This window comes from Zootoca vivipara, chromosome 8, assembly GCF_963506605.1.
Source record: "Zootoca vivipara chromosome 8, rZooViv1.1, whole genome shotgun sequence".
Lineage (NCBI taxonomy): Eukaryota > Metazoa > Chordata > Lepidosauria > Squamata > Lacertidae > Zootoca > Zootoca vivipara.
In genome coordinates, this window is record NC_083283.1 from 10,256,088 (window position 1) to 10,283,976 (window position 27,889).

Consider the following 27,889-nt stretch of genomic DNA (forward strand, 5'->3'; position numbering starts at 1 on the left):
TTTATCCATGGACATTGGCCATGCTTAATGGGGATTATGGGAGCTGGAACATTTGGAATACCATTACAACATGTGGGGACCCAAGGTGAGGGAAGGCTGCTCTATAGTAAGAACTGATGATGATGATGATGATGATGATGATGATGATGATGATAAAACACATATAGGTACATACAACTCTGATCCTAAATCTCCACTAACTTGTGGGACATCTTTGGGAGAAGAAAAAGCTAAGGACTAAACTCTAAACAAATCCAGAGCAGAGTCCCTAAGATGGTTAGATGGTGCCTTATATGTCTCCTTCCGGCAACTCCTGCAGCCAAGCTGGTGCCAAACATCTTGCTCTGCTTTCCTTTGGACCACATCAATGTCATCTGGGCAGCCCAGGACCTCCAGACACACTGCCCAGGCTTGCACCCCGGGGAGGTCCCTTCAGTACTGCTTTGACTTCACCCCTGGAGGCTTGCTCCGTTGTCTCTTGAGACAGGTGGATGCAAACAGGCGATAAATCATAGAATCATAGAGTTGGAAGAGACCACAAGGGCCATGCAGTCCAACCCCCTGCCAAGCAGGAAACACCATCAAAGCATTCCTGACATATGTCTGTCAAGCCTCTGCTTAAAGACCTCCAAAGAAGGAGACTCCACCACACTCCTTGGTAGCAAATTCCACTGCCGAACAGCTTTTACTGTCAGGAAGTTATTCCCAATGTTTAGGTGGAATCTTCTTTCTTGTAGTTTGAATCCATTGTTCCGTGTCCGCTTCTCTGGAGCAGCAGAAAACAACCTTTCACCCTCCTCTATATGACATCCTTTTATATATTTCAACATGGCTATCATATCACCCCTTAACCCCCCTTGAGTCCCAATCAGTTTTAGTGATGAATCACATGACAACGTTGCAATCCTCTGCAGACTTATCCAGAAGTAGGCCTAGATGAATTCAATAAAACCCACCTCTATCTGTGTTGAACGCAAAGATCAAGCTGTCAGCCAAACAGTAAAACAAAATAATTGTGTATTAAACATAATTAGATTTTTTTTTAATTATCCGATCAATGCATTGGCTGCTGAGAGATGAATCAGTTCCTTTTAACTTTTGGGAATAGCCCTATGTATTCCAATGACCCTATGTATTTTCTGCTATACAGAAGTTGTGTAAGAGAAGGAGTCTCTATTCACTTCAGTGGAGGGTTCAGTGGAGCATCCCATCATTACAGTGAATGGGAAATTTCTCACAGCTATACGGAGCTGCTAAACCAAGTTGAAAGTCTACACAAAATGTTCTAAAATCCTACAAAAACACAAGTGTAATCCCCCCCTTAAAGTCCAATCAAATATTTTTGTGAATGTTTATCACATTGTAAATAATTCTTCCTCTGACAAGATCCTTCCTCCCTGTACTTTCTCACACCGACCCAAATTTCTGGGTGAGGTGATGTTTTGCAGACTTATTCCCCCCCCCCTCACATTTCAGTGAAGGTGGTTGGAGTAAGGAGAAAATTGAACCTGGAAATTTGATCTTAGTGTCACTGATGTGCAGATAATTCCCACCGATTTCAGAAAGAACCAACTTTGAAGTCTCCGCAACAGATGGCTGGGGTCATTATTATCTGTCGGATACATATGACTTCAGATCCTCATATGCAACCTGGTGCTGGGTGCAACACAGTTACACATTTTAAGTTCATCTTGAATTTCATTTCGGTGAACGTTTAATATATAAATAGCAAAGGTAAATGCATGAAGTCAACCCAGAGATATAGAGGAGAGGAGAGCAAGCAAGAGATGCACTTTGGATATTGCAATGGAGACCAACAAATGAGTCGACGGCTTCAGGCACTCTGTTGATTAATCTTTCTGTTTCAATTTGTGATCCTTCTGAACGGAACTGGTGAGACAGGAGGTCAAGGATCAGAGACACCAGCAATTCCAATGGATCTTCCGCACGCAGCAGAAAGAGACCTAAGTAAGAAGCTCTTGTTCTGTATCTGCAACATAACCTCTGAATATGGGGCATTGCATGTCCATCTTGGCCAAGTATTGCTGCCTCCACTGGCAATAGCTCCTCCAGGTCTCAGGCAGGCTGTAATGGCTGGTGTCCATTGGGTAGGGCAGATGCCCGGGAGACCAACAGCAGGTGGCGCCGATGACAGGCAGAGACACCCTTTGTATTGGCTGTATGCAAGTAAGCAGGTAGGCATGGACCAGCTGGGGGCAGACTGAGGTTGCTGGGGCAGTGCCCCATTTCCCCCTAATGGACCAAGTTCCACTGCAGGCAGGGGTTTCTCCCAACCAAAGGTGGCCCAGTCCATTTCACCACCTGGGGCAAAATGGGAATTGGTGCCTCCACTTCTGCTGCTGCTGCTGTTCCCTAGCTCTCACTGAACTTAACAGGAGCCAGGGAGCTCCTCAAAGTGTTGCTGCTTGCTTGGCTTCTCCTCCAGGGGCAGGGAAGGCGAGCGGCAATGTTGCATGCTGGAACGCCTCCCTCTCAGCGATGGACGCAAGGGGTCAGGCGGGTAGAGTGCTGCCTCTTGCATTTCTGCCGCCTGAGTGTCATGGGCCATGGGCCTGCTGTGTTTCCAGCTCTGCTGCCTGCTGGGATCTTATTAACCGGAGATCCCGGAGATGTAAGACTGGGGATACCGCAGGCATAAGACTGAACTTCCTGGACCATCAGCATGCAAAGTATGCGCTGTCACTAAACTATTGCTCCTTACCTGAAAGGGCTGAATTCATAGAATCATAGAGTTGGAAGAGACCACAAGGGCCATCCAGTCCAACCCCCTGCCAAGCAGGAAACACCATCAAAGCATTCCTGACAGATGGCTGTCAAGCCTCCGCTTAAAGACCTCCAATGAAGGAGACTCCACCACACCCCTTTGCAGCAAATTCCACTGTCGAACAGCTCTTACTGTCGAACTTTGCCTACAAGAGGCAGAGTTTAAGAATGGATTCAGACAACCAGTTTGTCCCAGTGAGAATTGCCTTTAGCAGTTTCCAAGGGATGGGGATTTAGTAGAACTTATGCAGACTTTGCTCTTGCTGAAGTGCACTGTTTCATATTGCAGTGGAGGGCATTGCATGCCTACATTATCCAGGGTAGCCTTCTCCCTGACACTCTTGGTTTCTGCATGCAAGGAGCTTATGTTTCATGACAAGAGTAATTAAACATGTGATCCTCACACTGGCAGAGTGGGCAGTCTAGAAAAAGACATCTGCTGTGATTATTCTGTGCCAATTGATTCTAGATCAGCTAGGTGGGTCCAATGAACAATGTTATGGGCTCTGATGCTTTTCAGATCTGCTGCAAAAATGCATCATTCCCAAATGGTGGCTGTTAAACTCATCGATGTTGCATATCCACACTACAGATGTAGTGAGAGATAAAGAACAATAATCATAGCCTGAGCAAGGGTTGGGTGGCAGAGGTTTCCCAGAAGTCCATCAGATGTTAGCTGCCTTTGTCATAATAAATATTTTCTGAATTTCCTTCCTGTGCCAGTCCCACCCATTAAGAGCCAAACCAGCTTCTAACTGTACAGCGCCACTGCCTTGGGTTGGGTCTGCTGGTCACTCTAAAGAGTGACAGAATACTGGGAGAGTGGGACAGAATGTTGGGAAGCGGTTCATTTTTGTGTGTGATTATCCCACAATTTAGTTTGTGGATGAAATGAAATAGATGAGAGATGGGCATGTATAACCTTCAACATCTTAAAACTATTCACATTCAGATAACATTACATTCTTCAACGGGGTCTTTGCAAACGTGGAAGGTGTTGCACTGTTTTTTGGTAAGTGAACATTGTTCTTTTTTAAAAAATAATAATAATCAGGCTCGTTTTATGGGGAGACCACTTCCTGACACTTGCATGTCTGCATTTTTGGTTTGTGTGCATTGCTTTGAACTGTGGACATATCTGAATGTGCCTATGTGCAGAATCCAGAACAAAAAAAGTGGTGCTGTGTATCAGGAATGTACAAGAGAGAACTGCGATGGAATGCTGCAGCGCGAGAGGCTGCGTTTCAGAATTCCAGTCTTCCATTCCCTCACCCCTCCGCATTTTCCTACTTCCCCACACAACAGTCGGCATTCCATGCCCACTGACCCCTTTCCATCATCACTGGGCTGTTTTTATCCCTCACCCTTAAGAGATTTTTCTAAAGTTTTTTTTTCTACCCCCCCCCCCCAGCATGCTGATATCTCCCTCTTCTGTATGGGTGGTAGAGCTTTGTCTACTGAAGCAATGCCACTCACAGCCCGGAGACGGGAGGGATTTTTCAGAAACACTTTGATTCCATCACATGAAGAGATGGAGAACAATGTCCTATGCTCAGGCCAATTAGAAAGAAACAAGCCAGGAACAGTGAATCATACAGAAACACACGAGGAAACCTCCAGTGAGGAGAAGTAGTTTGGATCATGTACCAGAAGTTCCTAGCTGCAAAATTATATGCAGTTTCCTGTGAGTAAGCTCCATTGAATGCAATGGGACTTACTTCTGAGTAAGACGTGTGTAGCATTACACTGTTAATTAAGCACTTTAGTCCTTCCTGTATGAGTCAGGAAGTCCTCTCTGGGAAGAACACAATCAGGCCATTGATTCTTCTATCTCAGCTTGACTAGAGCAAACCTCCCCACTTGCCAGTCTCCCACTTTCCCAAACAAACTTGGAGAGAATTCATGCTGGAGAGGGCCTGCTGGGAATGAATGAGTCTGTAAAGGTCTGATCATTAGGGTTGTGTGCTCCTGTGCAATGCTGAGGAGTATCATCTCCTGCTGGGAGGCACGGGATTTAGAGTTTCCTCTGCCTCCCTGTCCAATTCACTGAATCGGCGTGATCCAAGTTACTCATTTGGGAGGCACTGGGAAACTGCAAACCCGCATGGATCCCAGCAGAAAATGTGTCCCTCAATATGCTTGGGAAGATGCAGGCCATTAGACCGGGGTATGCATGACCTCTCACATCTCTCTCCCTACTTTACAATGGTTAACCTTCACTTGGGGAACTGGCATGGGGGTCAGGAGAACATAGGAATCTGCATGATACAGAATCAGACCACTGGTTCGTCTAGCTTTGTGCTGTCTACACCAATTGGTGGTAGCTCTCCAGGGTTTCAAGCAGGGCTGTCTCCCAGCAGATGCTCTACGGCCTTTTCTCTGAAGGGCTGGTCTCCTTGAGAGCTGTGTGTGTGTATGTGTGTGTGTGTGTGTGTGTGTGTGTGTGTGTTTTCTGAGCATTCTCTGAAAAACCTCCAAAATAACAATTTATGAGATGAGCCCAGTTGACTCACTACAAACAATGGTTTACCTTCAGACTCTGCATTCACCTTATGGTTGTCCCTGCAGACTGTTTGGGTTCTCAGTTCACCTGGCTCCAGTCCATCTTTACCAGCTTCCCTGCACTGCTCAACTTTGTGAGCAAAATGAGGTGTGTGACCGGCATTTGCCCGAGAGATTTCGAAGACTACGGCTGCACCTGCCGATTTGAAATGGAGGGTCTCCCCGCAGATGAATTTGATGGGTGAGTCTGGAATATTCATGGTGGCATTCCCATTTTGCAGAGGTTTTGTGAGTGACGCCTGTCCGTGTCTGTAACATGGCCTGTAAGACTACGGAGTCATAGAATTATAGAGTTGGAAGGGATCTCGAGGGTCATCCAGTCCAACCCACTGCAATGCAGGAATCTCAACTAAAGCATCCATGACAGGTGGCCATCCAACCTCTGCTTAAAAACCTCCAAGGAAGGAGAGTCCACCACCTCTTGAGGGAGACTGTCTAGTAAGAACACACTAATTCTGACTTTGTTGACTGCCTGGGACTGTAAAAACAAGAGGCTGCCATGCTTTATAGCCTGGTTCACACGTCACCTTAAATCTAGGGTGAATAACCTTCAGCCCAAAGGCTTAGGTCCAACAGAGGTCCGAATTTGGGCTGAAATGGTTCCTGGACTATAGATCTATAGGCACACTTTCCCCTAGCAGCCCATGAAGTGGAGTTGGGCACCTTGTAGGACTAGGTCCCTCAAGACCAAGGTTCAAATTCCCTCCCACCAATGAAGCTCATTGAGTTACATCGGGCTAGTCACAATCCCTTGGGCTGGACTACCTCACAGGGTTATTTTATTAGGATAAACTGGGGGAGAGGCGAACCGTATGTGCCACCTTGAGATCATTTGAGGAAAGGTGGGACATGAATGTAATAAGAATGTTCAAAACAAATGAATAAAACTAGTATTTTAGTACACTTGGGGGGGGGGTGACCAGAGAGTCACACCATGAAATTCAGATAAGTGTGAATGTTGAAGTGTTACAGTTCACGTCTTTTTTGGGGGAAGTGAAAATTAGGTATTAAAATGCAAACTAAACAGATTAAGGGGCTAAGCCAAGAATTACATTCTAAATAGCCTTATATTAATTATTTGATTGTTACTCCCCCCCCACCTGCATGCCAATCAAGCTGCTGTTTTGAGCACCGCAAGTGTTACGAAGAAGCAACAGAAGAGGAATGTGTGTGGGATCCTGCGAAGATTTCGACGGATGTCAGTTGCCTCACCAAAAACATCACCTGCGGTAAGATTGAGGGCTTTGTAATAAATGCTATGAATGCTTCATACTCGTTCCCCCTCCTCCTCAAAGGTTCATTTGCCTTCAAATGAATAGGCTTCTAAGACAGACCTATTCTGGCTTGTTTTTTATTTGGTGGGCTAGATGCAGTGCTGGGCAAATTCTAAGAACTGTTCAGCACGACAGTAAGCCTGCAACTTACACAGTGGCTACATTTTGGGGATTGCGCCTAAAGCCAAAATCACATCTACGGTAGTCCAAACCCATTGGTTCAATGGTGAGTGAGATTGCCAAAGTATTTGTCCTGGAATATTATTTCTAATTATTATTATTATTAGCCACATGCATAAAGCTAAATGCGCACACAAGTTAAATGTGTGTAAGTTGCCGGCTTACTCTCTCTCTCTCTCTCTCCATCATGTTTTATACTGTTTTTTTAGTATTTTATTCTGTTTCAAAGCTTGCTGTATGGACTTGCCACTTTGAACGTAGGGGGAAATGGATGGTCCGCTTTTGAATTAGTAAAAATACCTGGCAGGTGACTAGTTCAGAATCTGATAAACAGCCAAAGGCCTGTCTGGTTCAGCATCCAGCTATCACCGTGGCCAACCAGTTTCCTGTAAGCTGGACATGAGAAGTGCTCTCCCCACTTGTGATTTCACAGCAGCTGGTATTCAGAAGCACAATGCCTTTGACAATTTATTCTGCAGAAGTTTCTGCACAGCCTCATCTCTTCTCGTTGCGGTTCTGTTATTGGCTCCTTCCTATTGCTTCACATGTCCCGTCCCCCCCGTCCCCAGCACCAGATCCATGTTAAAAGCACCCATGAGGGATTTGCAGGATTCCTGCTCCGTGTTTGCAGTCATGAGATTGTTGTCTATCACATGACGGTGAAAAGTGACGGAGACAGGATGTTTTGTACTACTGTGTTCTGGAATGTAGGACTATTGTCCTTTGTTTCTTTCTCTGTCTGATGAGAAAGAGGAAGGAGCTAAGTCAGAATGCTCCGAGTGTATTATATGTAAATAAAGTAGATTAGCCAAAATGCTGTGCTACTGAGTTATGCTACGCAAACTGCAAATACTCTGCAGGATCGTAAGTGTGCTGGTGCTTTTTGGTATCAGTCGCTGTGATGTTCAGGCTGGAGAAAGCTTTTGAATCAACCAGGAGGGAGAGAACATGCCAGTCAGGCATGTGTCTCTACCACGGTCCTTCACATGAGTAGGACGATCCTAACAGCTGTCATGGAGGCGACTTTTGCATATAGCCCACAAATTCTCCATGGGATTTACGTCTGGGGAATTCCCTGGCCAATCAAATACCTGCATTTGCTGCTCTGTCATGAATTTCTTCACCACTTTCGATGTGTGACAGTGGGCTAGGTCCTGCTGCAATATCCCAGTACTGTCAGGATACCTCTTTTCCAGCTCTCTTTCGTAGAACCTCAGTATATTGTGGCGAGAGCATCATTCCTTCTATTGGCTGCAGGCTTCTGACACCGTAAAAACTGAAGCCTCTTCTTTTGTGGGTGCTTGACAGACTGATTGATGTGGCACAGAAAACATGCTTTGTTTCAATCAATTTGCACAAGGGTGTACTTAGGTCTCCTCCACACAATCATTGGCCCATCATTCCCTTATGCGTGGAAGAGTCATGTGCTTTGCATGATTGTTCATAGAGGCTCCTTTCCAACATGCACTGAATGTGGTAGGCTAATAATAATAATAATAATAATAATAATAATAATAATAATATATTATTTATACCCCGCCCATCTGGCCGGGTTCCCCCAGCCACTCTGAGCAGCTTCCAACAAAATACTAAAATACAGAAATCCATCAAACATTGAAAAGCTTCCCTAAACAGGGCTGCCTTGAGATGCCTTCTAAAGGTCTGGTAATTGATAAGCTGCTGTGGTCAAATTGCACAACATTGGGGGATTTTGTTGAAACACGCCCCTCCCCCCCCCCAAGAAATCCTTGTGAGCTTTCAGCGTGTGACTGCGTTTCTGAGAACTCGTCTGTAATCTTTTTGCATGCCCTTCCTATGAGATCACATCAAATCCCTGTGGTCTTGTGTGAATGTTTTGTATTCCTTTTGGGGCTTTCATAATAATAATAATAATAATAATAATAATAATAATAATAATAATAATTTATTTATTTATTTATACCCTAAACAGGGCTGCCTTCAGATGTCTCCTAAAAGTCTGGTAGTTGTTTTTCTCTACATGAGAAAATACTACATGAGAAATATATATAAATTTATTTTTTTTACAAAAATTGTCCAGTAGCAGCTTAGAGACCAACTAAGTTTGTTCCTGGTATGAGCTTTCGTGTTTTAGTTTAGATTCAGATTCTTCTTATTTTTTTAAATGTTGCTTATTCCATTTCCAGGTGGCATTTTGGTTTTATCCAGTGATGGCGAACCTATGACACGCATGTCAGACGTGACACGCAGAGCCCTCACTGCTGGCATGTGCCCTATTGGCCCATTCACGCTGTTGTTGTTGTCCCCCCCATTTGTTCCCCCGCTCCTCCTACAGCTTGTCTCTGCTACAGCTTGTCTCCGCTGTTAAAACCTGGATCCTTTTGTTGTTGTTGTTGTTGCTGGTAGCCAGAGATTGGTTTTTTAACCCTTTCTGTGCTGTTTTTTCTGGCGGTTTGGCAGACTATGATTGGGTGTAACAGCATTCGTTTTTTTAACCTGTTCTGTGCTGGTTTTTTGGCACTTTGGCAGACTATGTCGGTGCTGCTTGTTAGTTCCAGCGAAGGTATTATTTGTCATTTATTTCTGTTCTCTCCCCCCCCCAAAAGCAAAGCAACTTTTGCACCCCCCAAAAAAACCTCCAAAACTTTGGTCAGCAGCTCCCCCCCAAAAGCTCAACAACTCTGGTCAGTTTGTGATAAATAAGCGGTTTTTAGTTTGGTTTGGTTAAATAATTAGTTTTTGGTTTATTAAATACAGTTATATATCACAATTATACATTTTTGTTATTTAAACTATAAATATCGCAAAATTGTGGTTTTTCTCTCTCAAAGTGACACACCACCCGAGTTATGCTTGGTTTTTTGGCGAATTTTGACACACCAAGCTCAAAAGGTTGCCCATCACTGGTTTTATCTTTTGGCAGATTAAAATATTTTCAGAGGTGCAAGTGATTATTGCATGTATCGTTTCCTGAAGGGAAGCTTGTCCAAATCAGTAATTGGAAAGAAGAGAATTTCATATCAGCATGAGTTTTCCAGTGCATTAGAACCATCTCTCATTGTGAACTGTTCTCGGTCTTGAACTCGTTCCATGCTGGTTGAATAGTGTGGGAGGCACAATATACACTCTCAGCCACAAAACGAAATGCACTTCTCCAGGTCAAAACCTTATAGAGAGAAGGCAGATTGTGGAAACAGATATCTCAATAGTACTTTGTAAGTTGATCTCTCCAACCCCCCTCAATTTCGGTTTTCTTTCGTCTCCAGAGTCTGACGATGCCTGTGAACGCCTTCTCTGCAACTGTGACAAGGCAGCTATTGAATGCTTTCTGCATTCCCACATTAACTCTTCCTTGAACAGCATGGATGTTTCACTTTGTCCCTCTCTGGTTACAGGTGAGAATAAAAAAGAGAAACTCTGAGTTCTTGTTTCCTTGGCTGTAGACGCCCCTGTTCCCTGATTTGAATTTTGATGAACTGTATTCTTGCAAAGTTAATTTGTTGCTACTGCTATTATGTCGCATGTCAGCGAAATTTTTGTGTGTGTGTCTGGGTCTCAGTGAGTGAAAAATACAAGCCAATGGTTTTAAGACTGCTTTCCAGGGACTTAGGCTCATCAAAGGTTCCTCAGTGAGAAGATCGCTAGAGGTGGACAAGCACGCCAAAGAAGACCAGTTTGCCTCTCATGCCCAATCTTCTGTGTTACTGTCCACAACACTGGTGGATGCTTGCAATACTGTCAGGAGGATAGAAAACAATAAAGTTGTTTTTGCAAGCCACCAAATTGGGCAGAGATCCTACAAGTTTAATGAAATGCACACTGCAATAGACTGGGTTTGAGCTACAATAATACAATCAAAAGACAAACAGATGCAGAACAGCAAACTCCATCTCTAGCATGTGTGCTTTGTGTGTCAGGATATATGTGGGGCTCTGGACTGGATTGTCAATCATTTCCATTTACCAAGTTTAAAAAGCAGAACAAATTTATCGATGTACTTCATGCATTGAGAAGAGCTGCTCGCCCTTCCTTTCCACCCCTCCTTTCCCCTTTAGCACGTGCACTGTCCATTTTTCATATGCCTGGACATTTTTATTTATTTCTATTATTTTTTTTACAAAAATGAATCATGGAACACCTGCTCCCTCTTCTTTACAGAAACAGTCAGCGAGAGAAGTCAGACAACGCTTCATGCTGCAGGTATGTCTCTCCCACACTGTCTCTCCCACAGCCCAAAGTGGGGCAGGAGTCTACAAGCGACAGGTAACAGAAAACAGACTTTCCCAGGTGAATAGGCCCAGATGGTGACTATGCAATTACCGGTATGTTCATCCCTTCTAGTAAAATGCTATTTTTCTTTCTTTCCATAGAGTTTCAGAACCAGAGGGCTGAAGATACTCAACTGACAGATACATCTGTTGCAGAGGGTAGGTTTGCCAGTGTTCTTGTTTAGTGTAGCTGAGATCAAAACTGAACCTTTGCACCAAGGTAGGGTGAATTTTGCAAAAGGAACATATGGTGGGTGGGGTTTTTTTGGTGATTCTGACACATTTTAACTAATTTCTCCTGCTCCCACAGAAGAGTATGAATGCAGCATAAAATGCTAGTGGTTGACATTGATCCACACATTATATCTTCCCATTCTGCTAGGCTGCATGCCTCTTCTCTTTGCTTAGATATAGTGATGACCATTGGGATTGGTAAGGTGGAAGGCAAGGAGGACCAACAGTAGGTGGAGCTAGAGCCAATGGCAGGGAAAGCCAATGCACTCTATTGTCTCCAGTGCCGGATTTACATATAAGCTAAACAAGCTATAGCTTAGGACCCCACTCTCTTGGGGGCCCCAAAAATGTAAAGGGGAAAAAAACACACCTGGATGTACATTTCCAAAATATAAGATAAAAAAACAAATAAAATAAGACCTACATACAGCAAGAGTGTTTTTTAAATTGTGTTTCTAAAGGAACTTCAGTTCTTGCCAAATGCCAATTTGCATTATTAAGTTTGTTATGAATAAAAATCATTTTAAGTTAGAGCTTAATAATTATTTCACTATTAATATACTTCTTAATTGTAAAGGTAAAGGTAAAGGGACCCCTGACCATTAGGTCCAGTCGTGACCGACTCTGGGGTTGCGCGCTCATCTCACATTATTGGCCGAGGGAGCCGGCGTATAGCTTCCAGGTCATGTGGCCAGCATGACTAAGCTGCTGCTGGCAAACCAGAGCAGCACATGGAAACGCCGTTTACCTTCCCGCTGTAGCGGTTCCTATTTATCTACTTGCATTTTGACGTGCTTTCGAACTGCTAGGTTGGCAGGAGCTGGGACGGAGTAACGGGAGCTCACCCCGTCACAGGGATTCGAACTGCCGACCTTCTGATCAGCAAGCCCTAGGCTCAGTGGTTTAACCACAGCGCCACCTGGGTCCCAGTTCTTAATTGTACTTTATTATTAATATACCGGTACTTCTTAATTGGATTTCATTTCAACAATTATGCACAAATGGCTTTAGATACAAATAAGTCCATAAATTACCATATAGCAGGGGTCAGCAAACTTTTTCAGCAGGGGGCCGGTCCACTGTCCCTCAGACCTTGTGGGGGGGCTGCACTATATTTTGAAGAAGAAGAAAATGAATGAATTCTTATGTCCCACAAATAACCCAGAGAGGCATTTAAAATAAAAGGACACATTCTACTCATGTAAAAACGTGCTGATTCCTGGACCGTCCGCGGGCCGGATTTAGAAGGCGATTGAGCCAGATCCAGCCCCCGGGCCTTAGTTTGCCTACCCATGCCATATAGCATATATTCAACAAAAAAAACAGTGTCAATTTGTTGCTGACAAAGAACAGCTGGACATATAAAGGGCCCCATTACCTTCAGTAGCTTAGGGCCCCATCAAACCTAAATCTGGCCCTGATTGTCTCCATCCTCCTTCTTGCTGAGTTCTACAAGAGAGAACACTAGGGAGAAGGAAGCTGGCAGGCCGTCCCACCCCTTGGACTGTTTGTAAGAAGGCAAGCAGGTGGGGGCCAACTAAGGGCCAGCAGAGGTTTGTGGGGCAGCGATTCATCCGTTCGAAAGGACAGATGCCTCTGCTTGCTCAGGTTAGCCTCTTCGGGGAAACTGCCGGGACAAACTGGAACTGGATCACAAGACGGCAAGAACAATAGCCAGAGGAAAGCTTTGAGGAAATAGGTCTATTTTTCCTGTAGAAAAGATGAGCAAGGCGTGGGGGGCATGATAGAACTTTTCATATACCTGAAGGTCTGCCAGGTAGCAGACAACAAAGGCATATTCTCTGCTGCCCCAGAGAGCAGGAACGGATCAAATGGGATTAAGTTGCAAGAGGGTAGATTGCTGCTGAACTTTCACAATAAAGTCTTGACATCAAGGGAACCCAGCCAGATGGCGGGATATAAATACAAAAATTATTATTATTATGACTAAGGGCAGATTGACAATGGAACTAGTTAGTGCGTTGAGTGGGCTGATATTTGCTGAAGGTCTTCAAGCAGGGGTTGGGCAGCCATTTGATGCTCTAGATCAGGCATCCCAAAACTGCGGCCCTCCAGATGTTTTGGCCTACAACTCCCATGATCCCTAGCTAACAGGACCAGTGGTCAGGGAAGACGGGAATCATAGTCCAAAACATCTGAAGGGCTGAAGTTTGGGGATGCCTGGTCTAGATCTCTGGATGTCCTGTAACTTGAAGCGGGTTCCACTGAATGGCTCACAAGACACCACCCCCCTCGAATCTTATTATATCATGACTTACCTTGGGAGAGAATTTGGGCCTAGTTTTTCAGATGTGTCCCCTCTTGCAGAAGTTCAGTCTCTTCTTACTGTCCTCTGAATCGAAAACAAAATATAGCACAGCAGATGTTACGCTGATTATGGTATGCGATGATGAAGCTTGCAGACTCTCATAGGCTTATATCAATATTGTGTATCTTTCAGTTATCCTACAGACCACAGATGGGATGGTTGTACAGGGTTCTGGAGCAGACCGTAAGTCGTTATTCGCAGGCATGATGTTATTCTTTGTCTCCTTGATATGATTAATTTCTTCTGTTGCTTTTCCAAAGCATGCTTGATTTTCCTGACCACAGCATCACTCCCATGCTGGTTTATTTTCTTTTAAACAGTTGCTTCAGATGCGACGAGTGATGGAGGCCTCGAAGCCCACAGAGAAGGAGGTGTGTGATGACTTTAGGGCTTTTAGAAGACTTGATTAGAAAACTTATAAACTGCGGTATGCAGATGAACTTACAGATAAAACATGGCTGGATCCATAAGCCAGTTAAATCAAATATGCTTAAAGTCGTCGTCATTAAAAAAAAGATAGAATCAATTGATCATTAAAACTAATATGTTTTAATCTCCTTCATTTGAGGTTTTTAAGCAGAGGTTGGTTGGCCATCTGCCATCAATTGTCCTTTGGATCCCAACTCTACAATTCTATGATATAACTAACTTTGGGAACAATGCCATAGCAAGATCTTCCAGAGTGAGCAGGTTAGGATCCAGTGGATCTCTTGACCAGTGTTTCTCAACCGCTGTTCCGCGGCACACTAGTGTGCCGCGAGATGCTGGCTGGTGTGCCGCAACGTGCGGCGACGAGAAGGGCAATTTGCATTGTCACGTGCCTGGCGGCCGCCAATAATGAACACTGCCCCACCGGAAAGCAATATTTCTCCTCCTCTTTCCCAAAGCTCAGTGCAAACGAGCCTGGCGGCCGCCAAAATACAACTCTGACCCACCGGAAAGCAATATTTCTCCTCCTCTTTCCCAAAGCTCAGTGCAAACGAGCCTGGCGGCCGCCAATATGTACCACTGACCCGCCGGAAAGCAATATTTGGCAAGTGTTTCTTACAGTCATAATTATAATATAGGGCGGCACAGAGTTAAATTTTTTAACTTTTTTAATGGTGGTGTGCCTCGTGATTTTTTTCACAGAACAAGTGTGCCGTGGCCCAAAAAAGGTTGAGAAACACTGCTCTTGACTGTACCGGATTAACTCCTTCATCAGCTCAGCCAGAGATACATCATAGAAGTTGCCAAATCTTTGATTTATAATGGTTTGAATAAACTAAAGAATGTTGAGCTTTCTTGTTTTTCCTTTGACAGACATTTCTCCTGAGTCCAGTGGCCTCTTGCTGAGAAACCCAGAAGAAGGTGGTAAGTACATCTCACGGGTTAACATCACTGTCTTCTCACTCTTCCTCCCCAGCCTCTTCTCACAGCACAGCACAATAAACAAAGTCACCATTGATTCATAATCTTTTTTTAAACAGAAATTCCAGTTTGTTGTGTTTACTCAGTGAATGCCATGTGGTTGAGTGGTGGATTTGAACTTAGGTCTCTTCAAGCCCAGTCCAACACTCTGACCCAGGGGTAGCCCATGTGATGTCCTCAGACTCCAACTCCCACCAGCCCATCCATCATGATCAATGGTTGGACATGATGGGAGTTGTATTCCATCAACATTTGGAAGGCACCACGCTGGCTTGTCCTGCTCGAACCACTAACATCAGGGATGGGGTAACCACTAGACCACCACATGTTGCTGGGACTCCAACTCCCACCAGCCCCAGTCAGCATGCCCAATGGTCAGGGGTCTTGGTAGCTGTGGCAACATTTGGAGGGCTACAGGTTTTCTACTTCTGCATTACACCACAGTGATGCTGCTAGATGTTTTGCAAAGTATATAACTTACACCCCCATTTATCAGAAGAAAAGAAACCGAGGAACAACTATCCAACCATAATCCAACAACATCTCCCTATATTTGTAGCTCATGGGTCATGTGCGGAGAGCAGAAAAGTGGTAGGACTGATGAGAAGAAGTCCATGATAGAGGCTCTTGAAAGACCATGGTAGACCAAAGCCCACGACACAGTGAATGCTCCACCAAATATTTGGGTCCATAATAGCAGTTGATGACATGTGAAGGCCCACTCTGAGATTTCCTTCAGTGGTGAGGGGACTTGCCACACAAACACTCTTCGTAGTGAATCTTTTGCAAGTTATTCTCTGCTTGAATTTATATGGATAGGAGAATGAATGGCTTTTCTGAGCAAAGTATTATTTCTGCACCGGATGCTTTTCTTTCAAAACAGTTAATCCAGACATGGAGAGCGGCGGAGGCCTCGAAACCCTCAGAGATGGAGGTATGTGGTTTCCGGTTCCTGCACTCTGCTGAAAATGCCCTCATAAAAATCACTGGCGTTCAGTGCAAAAAGTTTAAACCTTTTAATCAGTCCTCATTCTTTTTGGCCTTTGCTTTAGCGCATGAGTAGGCAAACTAAGGCCCAGCGGCCAGATTCGGCCCAATAGCCTTCTAAATCCAGTTTGCGGACGGTCCGGTAATCAGCGTGTTTTTACATGAGTAGAATGTACAGTGGTGCCTCGCTTAACGAATGCCCTGCTTAACGAAATTTAAGGATTTTTCGAGCGGAGGTTGCCTTGCTAGACGAATTCATTTTATGAAAAATTCGTCTAGCGAATCGCGGTTTCCCATAGGAATGCATTGAAATTCAATTAATGCGTTCCTATGGCAAAAAAAAATTCAAAAAAAAATTCAATGCATTCCTATGGGATTCGCTAGACGAATTTTTCGTTATAAGAAAAGACCCGTGGAACGAATTAAATTCGTCTAGCGAGGCACCACTGTATCCTTTTATTTAAAATGCATCTCTGGGTTATTTGTGGGGCATAGGAATTGATTCATTCCCCCCCCCCCTTCAAAATATAGTCCGGCCCCCCACAAGGTTTGAGCGACAGTGGACCGGCTCCCTGCTGAAAAAGTTTGCTGACCTGACCCTTGCTTTAGGGTGGGGAGTTGGGATAGGAAAACCTCAAGAAATACAGTGCAAAGTGTACAACGCATTGTCTGGTTTGCTAACATATACTTTCTGCTTTATTCATGACTATAGCACAGGAAAGCCTTGCTGGTCCTTTTGGAAACTCCATGCCAAGAGGTAAGTCAACATTTCCTTGTGGTTTATATCCCATGTGATCTGGAACCTTCTTCCTTATTCCAGATGTTGACAAGATGGATCAAGAGGACAGAAAAACTACTTCACAGGGGTCAAGAGACATCCCTGTCTTCAATATCTTAACTTAAAGCAGGAATGAGGCCTCTACACCCTGCCACTTTTCAGGCCAGGGACTTTTTAGTGGTGCCTCCACATCTGTGGAATGGCCAAGGTTGTTTCAGGGTATTTAGCCAAGATTTTTAAAGCTAAAGCTAAAGTTGCCTGATTTACTCAATGGTGGCTTCCTAGTTTTTTTATATATTATATGTGATTGGATTATTAATTGGATTTGGCTGACTTTGTATGGTTTTACTGTTTAAACCTATGCCAATAAAGACCAATGATATAAATCATATTTACTGTTTAGTAGGCAAGTGATTTAATAATGAATGTGCTTTCAGGGTTGTCAGTGAAAGCTTTCAACACAGAAGAAACCAGTGCTGCTCCACCTGCTATTATTAGTTCAACAGAGCCTGAGTCGGTTTCAACTTCTGATTCTCTTGGGAGATCAACAGACAATGGTAAGTAAGGTGGAATCTATATACATATAAATAACGCTGTGAAAATGCTTTTTAAAAAAACAACAGCAACCGCATTTTGAAAAATACATTGAATTTGCCATAGCTCTCCATCTAGCGTCACTTTGCACTTTGCACATATTGCACTTTACAACACACTTAAAACATGTTAATAATAATAATAATAATAATAATAATAATAATAATAATATAATTTATTATTTCTACCCCGCCCATCTGGCTGGGTTTCCCCAGTCACTCTGGGCAGCTTTCAACCGAATATTAAAAACAGTACAGCATCAAACATTAAAAAACTTCCCTAAACAGTTGTCTTCTAAAAGTAAAATAGTTGCTTATTGCCTTGACATCTGCTGGGAGGGCGTTCCCAGGGCGGGTGCCACTACCGAGAAGGCCCTCTGTCTGGTTCCCTGTAACCTCACTTCTCGCAATGAGGGAACTGCCAGAAGGCCCTCGGTGCTGGATCTCAGTGTCCGGGCTGAATGGTGGGGGTGGAGACGCTCCTTCAGGTATACAGGACTGAGGCCGTTTAGGGCTTTAAAGGTCAGTACCAACACTTTGAATTGTGCTCGGAAACGTACTGGGAGCCAATGTAGATCTCTCAGGACTGGTGTTATGTGGTCCCGGCGGCCACTCCCAGTCCCTAGTCTAGCTGCCACATTCTGGATTAATTGCAGTTTCCGGGTCACCTTCAAAGGTAGCCCTACATAGAGCGCATTGCAGTAGTCCAAGCGGCTGGATTTTTGCAGCTGAATTGCTGAGTCTCAAGACTCAGGTATCCATCTGATGAAAAAAAGTAAAGTAAAGTGTCTATAGAGGTCCATAGACATGTGATTGTTTCTGTTTAGGTGATTATTTATACTATTTGCTATACAATTCATCACCAATGGTCTCTACTAGGGAGTGTAACATTCCTATTCAAGATTGTACAATGCTGATCTTCCCTGCTTGACTGTCTGGTCTCATCAGGGCCGGATTTAGGGTTGATGAGGCCCTAAGCTACTGAAGGTAATGGGGCCCTTTATATGTCCAGCTGTTCCTTGTCAACAACAAATTGTCACTGTTTTTTGTGTTGAATATATGCTACTGTATATGGTAATTTATGGACCTAATAGGTATCTAAAGCCATTTGCACGTAACAAAATATGTATTTTATCAAAGTAATTGTTGAACTGAAATACAATTAAGAAGAAGTACATTAATAGTGAAATATTTTTAAAGCTCTAACTTAAAATGATTTTTTATTCATAACACACTTACTAATGCAAACACATTGGCATTTGGCAATAACAAAACTTCATTTAGAAACACAATTTACAAAGACTCATTATCTAGTCTCTAGAAACTCGCTATAACATGAAATAATAATGGCAAACCAGTGATATTTTAGGGAGCAGGCTAGCAGGCAGTGCCCCTTACTTACATCATACGAGCCTACACAACACGAAACACTGTTGCTGTATGTAGGTTTTATTTTATTTGTTCTTTATCTTATATTTTGGAAATGTACATCCAGTTTTTTTCCCTTTAATTTTTCTTGGGGGGACCCCAAAAATCTGGGGCCCTAAGCTATAGCACTGTAAATCTGGCAATGGGTCTCATTTTGAACTCCCTCTCCCGACAGGACTCAGGGTGTCTATCTCTCTATCTATCTATCTATCTATCTATATCTATCTATCTATCTATCTATCTATCATCTATCTATCTATCTATCTATCTATCTATCTATCTATCTATCTATCTATCCTTACCATTTTAGCTGACCACTTGATGCAATTGATTTGATGGACATCTAACCCATGCAAGTTTATACCACAATAAACTGTTCGTTTTAAGAGTGTCTGGAGTTCTTTGTGTCATTTTGTGGGTTTTTTTTAAACCCCAGTTAGGTTTATTTAAAGCTTGTGATCCTAAAAAAACCACACACAATTCATTTTATCTGATCTACAGGGAATCATTTCAAGATAGCTGAAGAAGAAGGTAGAACTTTTTCTACAATATCTCCAGAAGAGACGGCAGATCCCGATGAAACTTTTGGAGAAGGTGAGAAGGGGATGTTCCCACTTTTACTATAGCCAGAAATCCACAGGAAGGAGACAGTTGGAAAACCCTGAAGATAGGGAAATATGTATCATAGCACAGTGTGAATAATTTGTCCATTTCATCTAATGAAATAACTATTAGAGGTTACCGTCCACACACTTTTGCTGCGCAGATACTGGTATTTAGGTAAAACCCTTTTCTAAACTGTTTAGCAGAGTTTAACTTCTTTTTCTCGCGGAAGTGGTGAACAATGACCAAGTCGAAACAAAATTTAAAAAATCCTTCCAGTAGCACCTTAGAGACCAACTAAGTTTGTCATAGGTATGAGCTTTCGTGTGCATGCACACTTCTTCAGATACACTGAAACAAAAGTCACCAGACCCTTATGTATAGTCAGAGGGTGGGGATATATAAGGGTCTGGCGACTTTTGTTTCAGTGTATCTGAAGAAGTGTGCATGCACACGAAAGCTCATACCAATGACAAACTTAGTTGGTCTTTAAGGTCCTACTGGAAGGAATTTTTTTATTTTGTTTCGACTATGTCAGACCAACACGGCTACCTACAGTACCTGTAATGGCCAAGTTATTGTTTTGTTTTGTTTTTAAATATATTTTTTACTCACCAAACTGTGAAGTCTTGGTCAAGAGATTTCATTCCCAGACCAGGTACAAGCATTACATAAGCAAAGAACATTCTATACAAGATCTCAAAGTAGCTGTTTTATTACAGAAAAAAATCAGAAACAGACTGGAAAGAGAAGTTGCTGAATTGCAACTCATTACCAAGCTTAAAACCACGGAGAGACCTGGTCTAAATAAGGACACTGGATTCTTATCTCATTATACATGATCAAGCTTTCTTTAGCACCTTAGCCCTTGCTTTTTCCTGCAAGACCAATTGCAGCAGTCATTAACAGTCATCAACAGGTTTACCACTCCTATCACCCAATCACCCATTCCCACCAACCTTCTGAGTAATACCCCTCCCCACCCTCTGACTATACATAAGGGTCTGGTGACTTCTGTTTCAGTGTATCTGAAGAAGTGTGCATGCACACGAAAGCTCATACCTATGACAAACGTAGTTGGTCTCTAAGGTGCTACTGGAAGGATTTTTTTATTTTGTTTTGATTAGCAAAGAATATTTTTGACTGTTAACATAAACAGCAATTAACAGTGCACTTTCAAACAAAAGTCCTATCTGCAGCACATTGTAAATTACTGGAACCGTCCTTCAGCAGATTTTACAGGCAACTCTCTTCGGACAGACGTCTGCCATAAGGCATCTGCAAAACGAAGCTGAGTGGTCTTCTTCTTATTGACACTTCCAATAAGCTCAGAGTTAGTTAAGCTCAGAGTTTCACTCCTATACATACATAAAAGAAAACTCTGGAACCTTCTAGAGTGATGGCGAACCTATGACACTGCTGGCATGCGCCCCATTGACCCATTCACACTGTTGTTGTTGCCCCCCCATTTGTTCTCCCGCTCCTCCTACAGCTTGTCTCCGCTGTTTGTCTCTGCTGTTAAAACCCAGATCCTCTTTTTTTGTTGTTGTTGCTGGTAGCCAGAGATTGGTTTTTTAACCCTTTCTGTGCTGTTTTTTCTGGCGGTTTGGCAGACTATGATTGGGTGTAACAGCATTCGTTTTTTAACCTGTTCTGTGCTGGTTTTTTGGCACTTTGGCAGACTATGTCGGTGCTGCGTGTTAGTTCCAGCGAAGGTATTATTTGTCATTTATTTCTGTTCTCCCCCCCCCAAAAAAAGCAAAGCAACTTTTGCACCCCCCAAAAAAAACCTCCAAAACTTTGGTCAGCAACTCCCCCCAAAAAGCTCAATAACTCTGGTCACTTTGGGATAAATAAGGGGTTTTTAGTTTGGTTTGGTTAAATAATTAGTTTTTGGTTTATTAAATACAGTTATATATCACAATTATACATTTTTATTATTTAAACTATAAATATAGAAAATTGTGGTTTTTTTCTCTCGAAGTGACACACCACCCGAGTTATGCTTAGTTTTTTGGCGAATTTTGACACACCAAGCTCAAAAGGTTGCCCATCACTGTTCTAGACAATCTCTAAAATGAAAGGCACAAATACAGGATGGGAGACACCTGGCTTGAGAGCAGTACATGTGAAAAGGATCTAGGAGTCTTGGTAGACCACAAACTTGACATGAGTCAGCAGTGTGATGCAGCAGCTAAAAAAGCCAATGCAATTCTGGGCTGCATCAATAGGAGTATAGCATCTAGATCAAGGGAAGTAATAGTACCACTGTATTCTGCTCTGGTCAGACCTCACCTGGAGTACTGTGTCCAGTTCTGGGCACCACAGTTCAAGAAGGATACTGATAAGCTGGAACGTGTCCAGAAGAGGGCAACCAAAATGGTCAAAGGCCTGGAAACGATGCCTTATGAGGAACGGCTTAGGGAGCTGGGTATGTTTAGCCTGGAGAAGAGAAGGTTAAGGGGTGATATGATAACCATGTTCAAATATATAAAAGGATGTCATATAGAGGAGGGAGAAAGGTTGTTTTCTGCTGCTCCAGAGAAGCGGACACGGAGCAATGGATTCAAACTTCAAGAAAGAAGATTCCACCTAAACATTAGGAAGAACTTCCTGACAGTAAGAGCTGTTCGGCAGTGGAATTTGCTGCCAAGGAGTGTGGTGGAGTCTCCTTCTTTGGAGGTCTTTAAGCAGAGGCTTGACAGGCATATGTCACGAATGCTTTGATGGTGTTTCCTGCTTGGCAGGGGGTTGGACTGGATGGCCCTTGTGGTCTCTTCCAACTCTATGATTCTATGATTCTACTTGTTTCTGGCAGAATGATTCCCTAACAATAACATGAAATTCAAACCATATCAGGCTCCGGCCTTTAAAACGCCAGAAGTCAGTCTAGGAATACTTCAGAGAGAATGTGTCCCCACTGCCACATGCACAAATTTCTGAGAGGCTTTGGAATATTTGTGTGCCTATGTGTCTTTCATGTGTCTTATATTTGTATATATTTTTTGTACAACATCTTGATATTTTATATGGGTGGCTGGTAAATGAAACATTTTAAAACAAATAACCCATTATAATTTGGTTAATAAATAATAATTATCAATTTAATTTAATTAATTTAATTTAATTATCGATTTAATTAATTTAATTTAATTATCAATTTAATTAATTTAATTTAATTATCAATTTAATTAATTTAATTTAATTATCAATTTAATTAATTTAATTTAATTATCAATTTAATTAATTTAATTTAATTATCAATTTAATTAATTTAATTTAATTATCAATTTAATTAATTTAATTTAATTATCAATTTAATTAATTTAATTTAATTATCAATTTAATTAATTTAATTTAATTATCAATTTAATTAATAAGCAGACTTCAGGCTTGTAAAATCTACTTTTTAAAAAACTAGAAGCAAAATAGTGGATCAGATTGACACACACACAGGGAGGCATTAAGTGAAGTAGTTCCGTTATGCTCAAGGATTTCAGTTTGTGCAGCAGAATTTCCCCTCCCTCTCCAAACCCTGATTATACCCCAATCTGTTCCAGAGGGTTAGGGGGAAACCCGGAAGTGAGAGGGGTGTGGAGATTGAGGGGAAGTTCCATTTCACAGCCAGAAGTCCTTGCACTAAGGGAGCGCCTTCACAGGATACCACCCACCCACTAAAAATTAAACAGGGTGTGTCTGCTCAGCTCAGGAATTTGCGACTACTATCAGAACTGACCTCACAAATCCTTTCGCACATGAAATCCACTCCTGGTTTCCTCCCAACATCCTTTTTCAGCATCCTAATTTAAAGCAGGTGGGGATAGGTGGGAATCTTTTTAGTTGTTGCAGTTATGAAGCTGCAACATAGCTCAACCAGTAGAACATGGGACTCCTAAACTCTGGATCATGGGTTTGAGCCCCATGTGGGGCAAAAAAAAATTCTGCATTGCAGGGGGTTGGATTAGATGACCCTCGTGGCACCTTCCAACTCTGCAGTTCTGATTCTATGATCAGACAGTTGGGGGGGGGGGGACTGTGCTGAGGAGGGCTGCAATGAGGAGCACTGCTCCTGAATCTTCCCAGGAGCAGGAGGACAGTATAGATTCGGAACAGTGGTTTGCAGAGGGACATAGTTCAGTAGGCAGAGGCTGGGAAATACTGGATGGGGAACAGCTAGGAGAAGAAACACTAGGAGATAGAGGGTTAACAGATTCAGTCATTCTCCAAAGTCACGGAGAGCTCATGAAGTGGCAGCACAGAAGGTGCAAGCTCAGATCACAAGATGTAGAAGTAATGTAGATTAATAGGGATGGAAGGGGGTGTGATCCTTAATTGAGAGCTGTGTTCTTTGTTCTTTCGCTGTGATTATTAAAGTTTCTAACCGGTAAGACGTTCTCCAAAGCCTGACAGGGGATAGGTTTCCTACAAATCACAAGGAGATCCCAACCTATTTTCTGCCTACCCTGGCATAAAGAACGCTTTGTTGTTACAGTATTGTTTAATCGTTTAGTCGTGTCCAACTCTTCATGACCCCATGGACCAGAGCACGCCAGGCACTCCTGTCTTCCACTGTCTCCCGCAGTTTGGTCAAAGTCATGTTCGTAGCTTCCAGAACACTGTCCAACCATCTTGTCTTCTGTCGCCCCCTTCTCCTTTTGCCCTCCATTTCCCCCAACATCAGGGTCTTTTCCAGGGAGTCTTCTCTTCTCATAAAGAATGCTAGGGAGGACCATAACAACAAGAAGGTGCCCAAAGATAGAATCAAATTGTATGACTCGGATTTCTACTTCTTTTTATAGTTTGTGACCGGTTTACGTTCCTGCAATTGAGAGACAACGGAAGAGTCAAGCAAGTGCTCCCACAGTTGGGGGAGATGCTGTATTGCTTAACCGACCGATGCCCAGAAGACTTTGAGTTATACGGATGTTACTGTGGGCAGGAAGGAAGAGGACACCCAACAGACGAACTGGACAGGTTGCTTCTGCCAAACACTTTTGACACAAAATAGCAGCAAGCAAACAATAACCCCAGCAGTACCAGCACATATTTCTGCAGTAAAATACATGTAATGTTTTAAAAATTGGTATCTCGCCGTTTATGCCCCAAAAGTGGCCTAGGATGGCTTGCAATATAATAAAAAATATATATAGTCAACCCATGGCAGCCATTTTGCATTGGCACTTTTCAAGATATTTGTTCAGACAGTTCATATTTTTTTAACACCCTCCCAAATGCACTGGTTATTGATAAAATGAATGAAATCCAATGAAATGCAGCAAATAGAATTTCAGAGAGACAGAAGTGGAATCCAGACACAAAAAAGGTTTTAAAAATATATTGAATTTGCTGTAAGCTCACCCTCGCCATCTAGTGTTGCATTTGTATAATGCACTTAAAACACGCTTAAAACATTATATTTGCAGCTGTATAGCTGAGTCCAGAGTCTGTGTGCACACCAAACATTCAAAGCACACAACTTTAGAGAAGGAGAGAAGAAGAGTTTGGATTTGATATCCCGCTTTATCACTACCCTAAGGAGTCTCAAAGCGGCTAACATTCTCCTTTCCCTTCCTCTCCCACAACAAACACTCTGTGAGGTGAGTGAGGCTGAGAGACTTCAAAGAAGTGTGGCTAGCCCAAGGTCACCCAGCAGCTGCATGTGGAGGAACGGAGACACGAACCCGGTTCCCCAGATTATGAGTCTACCACTCTTAACCACTACACCACACTGGGAGTTATAGTTTGTTAAGGGTGCTGGGAAATGTAGTGCTTTGAGTAATAAACCACTGTTTCTGTTTCTAATGGTTCCACAAGCATGCCTTGTCATGACCAAGAACCAGCGTTTGGATAATTCCAAGGCATTTGACGAAAGTGACCTAGAAAAACTGACAAATTTTTATGGGATCTAGACATTCAAAGCAATACAAAGAATGCAGTTCTGCAGAAGACTTAACACTTTGGCGCTTTTTGCCTAACTACAGGTGCTGCTTCTCTCATCACTGCTGCCTGGAGCAAGTCAAGAAACTTGGATGCCGTCCAGAAAGAAATTCGCGATCTGAGGTTGTGTGCTTTGATCGCACGCCAAAGTGTAAGTTTGGGATGAAAGATGATTCCCTTCTTCCCTGTTACAATAAAAGACAACATAAACATCAGTACCAGTTGCTGGAGACTTCAAGAGGAGAGAGTGATGCTGTGCCCAGGTCCTGCTTTCAGGCTCCCCATGGGCATTGTGTTGGCCATTTGCTGGACTAGATGGGCCACTGGCTATTCTTATGTTCTTATGATGGTGGGCGGAGAGCAGGCACGCGTTTTGGGGGTGGGGTGTGCCATGCGCAGGGGCGGGACATACACCGCCCCTATCTTCCTACGCCCCTGGGCCAGAGTTTCTACCTGCCCGCAGACTGTCTCACCAGAGCGATGCATGCTCTGGTTATCTCCCATTTGGACTACTGAGGGCCTTCTTGGTAGTGGCGCCTGCCCTGTGGAATGCCCTCCCATCAGATGTCAAGGAAATAAACAACTATCTGACTTTTAGAAGACATCTGAAGGCAACCCTGTTTAAGGAAGTTTTTAATGTCTGATGTTTTATGGTGTCTTTAATATTATTTTGGGAGCTGCCCAGAGTGTCTGGGGGAACCCAGCCAGATCTTTCAAAAGTCTTCAAGCAATCCTAGTTTTACTGTCAGAACTGGCTCATGACATTTAGCCGCCTGAGGCAGAGGGCAATATGGCATCCATGTACCAAACTCAGCCAGCTAAGCTGAATGTTGTTTCAGTGCTAGTGATGAGAGATCTTCCTGGGATGCAGGGCACACTATCTTCCACATATAGTTCTGTCCTCTAACAGCAACAGGGTTGAACTCCAAATGTTATGGGCACTCCAGCTCCCATCAGTCCCAGACAACATGACCAGTGGTCAGGGATGGTGTGAATTACAGTCCAACAACATCTGGAGGCTTGCATATTCCCCATCACACCTCTAGTCAAAGGGGGAAAAATGTATTTCCAACATTTATATACTCTTTTTTTGCAGTCAGTAATTGCAGTTTTTAAGGCAGTCAGTAAAACCACTTAAATTGGCATACATGAATAAGGAAATAAAATGGCATAAAATCAACGTAGCAATACCACATTTCCAATGTAACATTGTTTGATCTAGAGCAGAGATCTCCAAACTTTTCGACAAGCAGCACTCCCCGCCCCCACCTGGAAAAATATGTTCTGGTACTCGCCGTGAAGTTGTTACAGTAAATGCCACTTTTTGATTTTTTTTTAAAAAATTGCTGGTTTATTATTATTATTATTATTATTATTATTATTATTATTATTATTTATACCCCGCCCATTTGGCTGGGTTTCCCCAGCCACTCTGGGCAGCTTCCAACAGAAAAATACAATACAATAATGGATTAAACATTAAAAGCCTCCCTAAACCGTGTACCCCCTGAAAAAAGACAACCCACTACTGGTGACACACTTTTTAGACATACATCATTCTGAGATACAGTAATTCAGCTTTCCTAGTTTGGAAAGCTCTCATCTAGAGTTTGGCTTTTGCCAATTCACCACAAACCAGGGTACACAGAGCCATTCTGAGTAGGCAACAGGAGACTGTTATGGATGCAGCCATTCATTCCTCCAGGGAGAATGAATTCCACAGTTGATTTGATTTGAGACACAGTTGGGATGGCGGCGGCGGCGGCGGGGGGCATTGACTGCTTTGAAAACCCCACAAATTCCCACACAATGTACAATCATTGCTGGTGGAAAGCCCCCTTTAGTTGTCCTACAGGCCCAGGACAGGGTATTAAGGGTAGAGGCATGTCAACAAGAAACCTAGGATGGGGGGCTCAAAAGGGACAGCCAGAGGAGCTACCTCTGCTGTCTCCCGATTCATTTGAGGCAGCTGCCTCACTTTGCCTCATGGTAGGGCTGGCCCTGATTGTTATCTAGTCCGATTTTGACAAACTAACATGAACCATCTTTTTCTTAGGTATCGGATGGACGATGTGTGAAAAGCTTCAGTGTTCCTGCGACAAGGCGGCAGCCGAGTGCATGGCGGCCGCCTCTTTCAACGAAAGCATGGGGTCTCCAAACAGACAAGCCTGTCCGGAGCCAGACGTTAAATTGTTCTGCCGCAGGGGAGGGCCTGAAAGGCCCTTGAGCGGCGCTGGGACCAGCTCCAGAGCTTCCAGTGAGGAAGAGAGGAGCAGCGAGGAGGCCGATCCGGCAAAGAGCCCTTTGGGAAGAAGGAAGAGGTCAGCACGCCTTGCCCGGGGAATCTCCAGAGCTGTACGGCTGCAAAGAAGATAATCGACGTTTCTCTTGCACCAGTTAGGAAGCTACAAGGAGTAGGGAATGTATGAAATTAGTACTGTCTGTTCTGCCCTTTATGTGACATTAAAGCGAGCTGGTTTCATTCCTCTGCTGCTCGGCTCCTGCCGGATACATTGCTATCCCTCCTGCTGTTTGCTATGGCT

The 27,889-nt window shown here is 43.3% G+C and overlaps 1 protein-coding gene across 1 annotated transcript; it reads left to right on the forward strand.

The window, feature by feature from the left end:
* The first annotated feature begins 2,499 nt into the window (after positions 1-2,499).
* Positions 2,500-27,722, forward strand: OC90 (otoconin 90). The gene is made up of 13 exons (XM_035124424.2): positions 2,500-2,521; positions 3,737-3,796; positions 5,353-5,527; positions 6,463-6,575; positions 10,046-10,174; positions 10,938-10,979; positions 11,150-11,206; positions 13,743-13,793; positions 14,913-14,963; positions 15,904-15,954; positions 24,209-24,383; positions 25,391-25,497; positions 27,403-27,722. The coding sequence occupies exons 1-13, from the start codon at positions 2,500-2,502 to the stop codon at positions 27,720-27,722; spliced, it is 1,353 nt and encodes a 450-aa protein (XP_034980315.2).
* Positions 27,723-27,889: the final 167 nt, after the last annotated feature.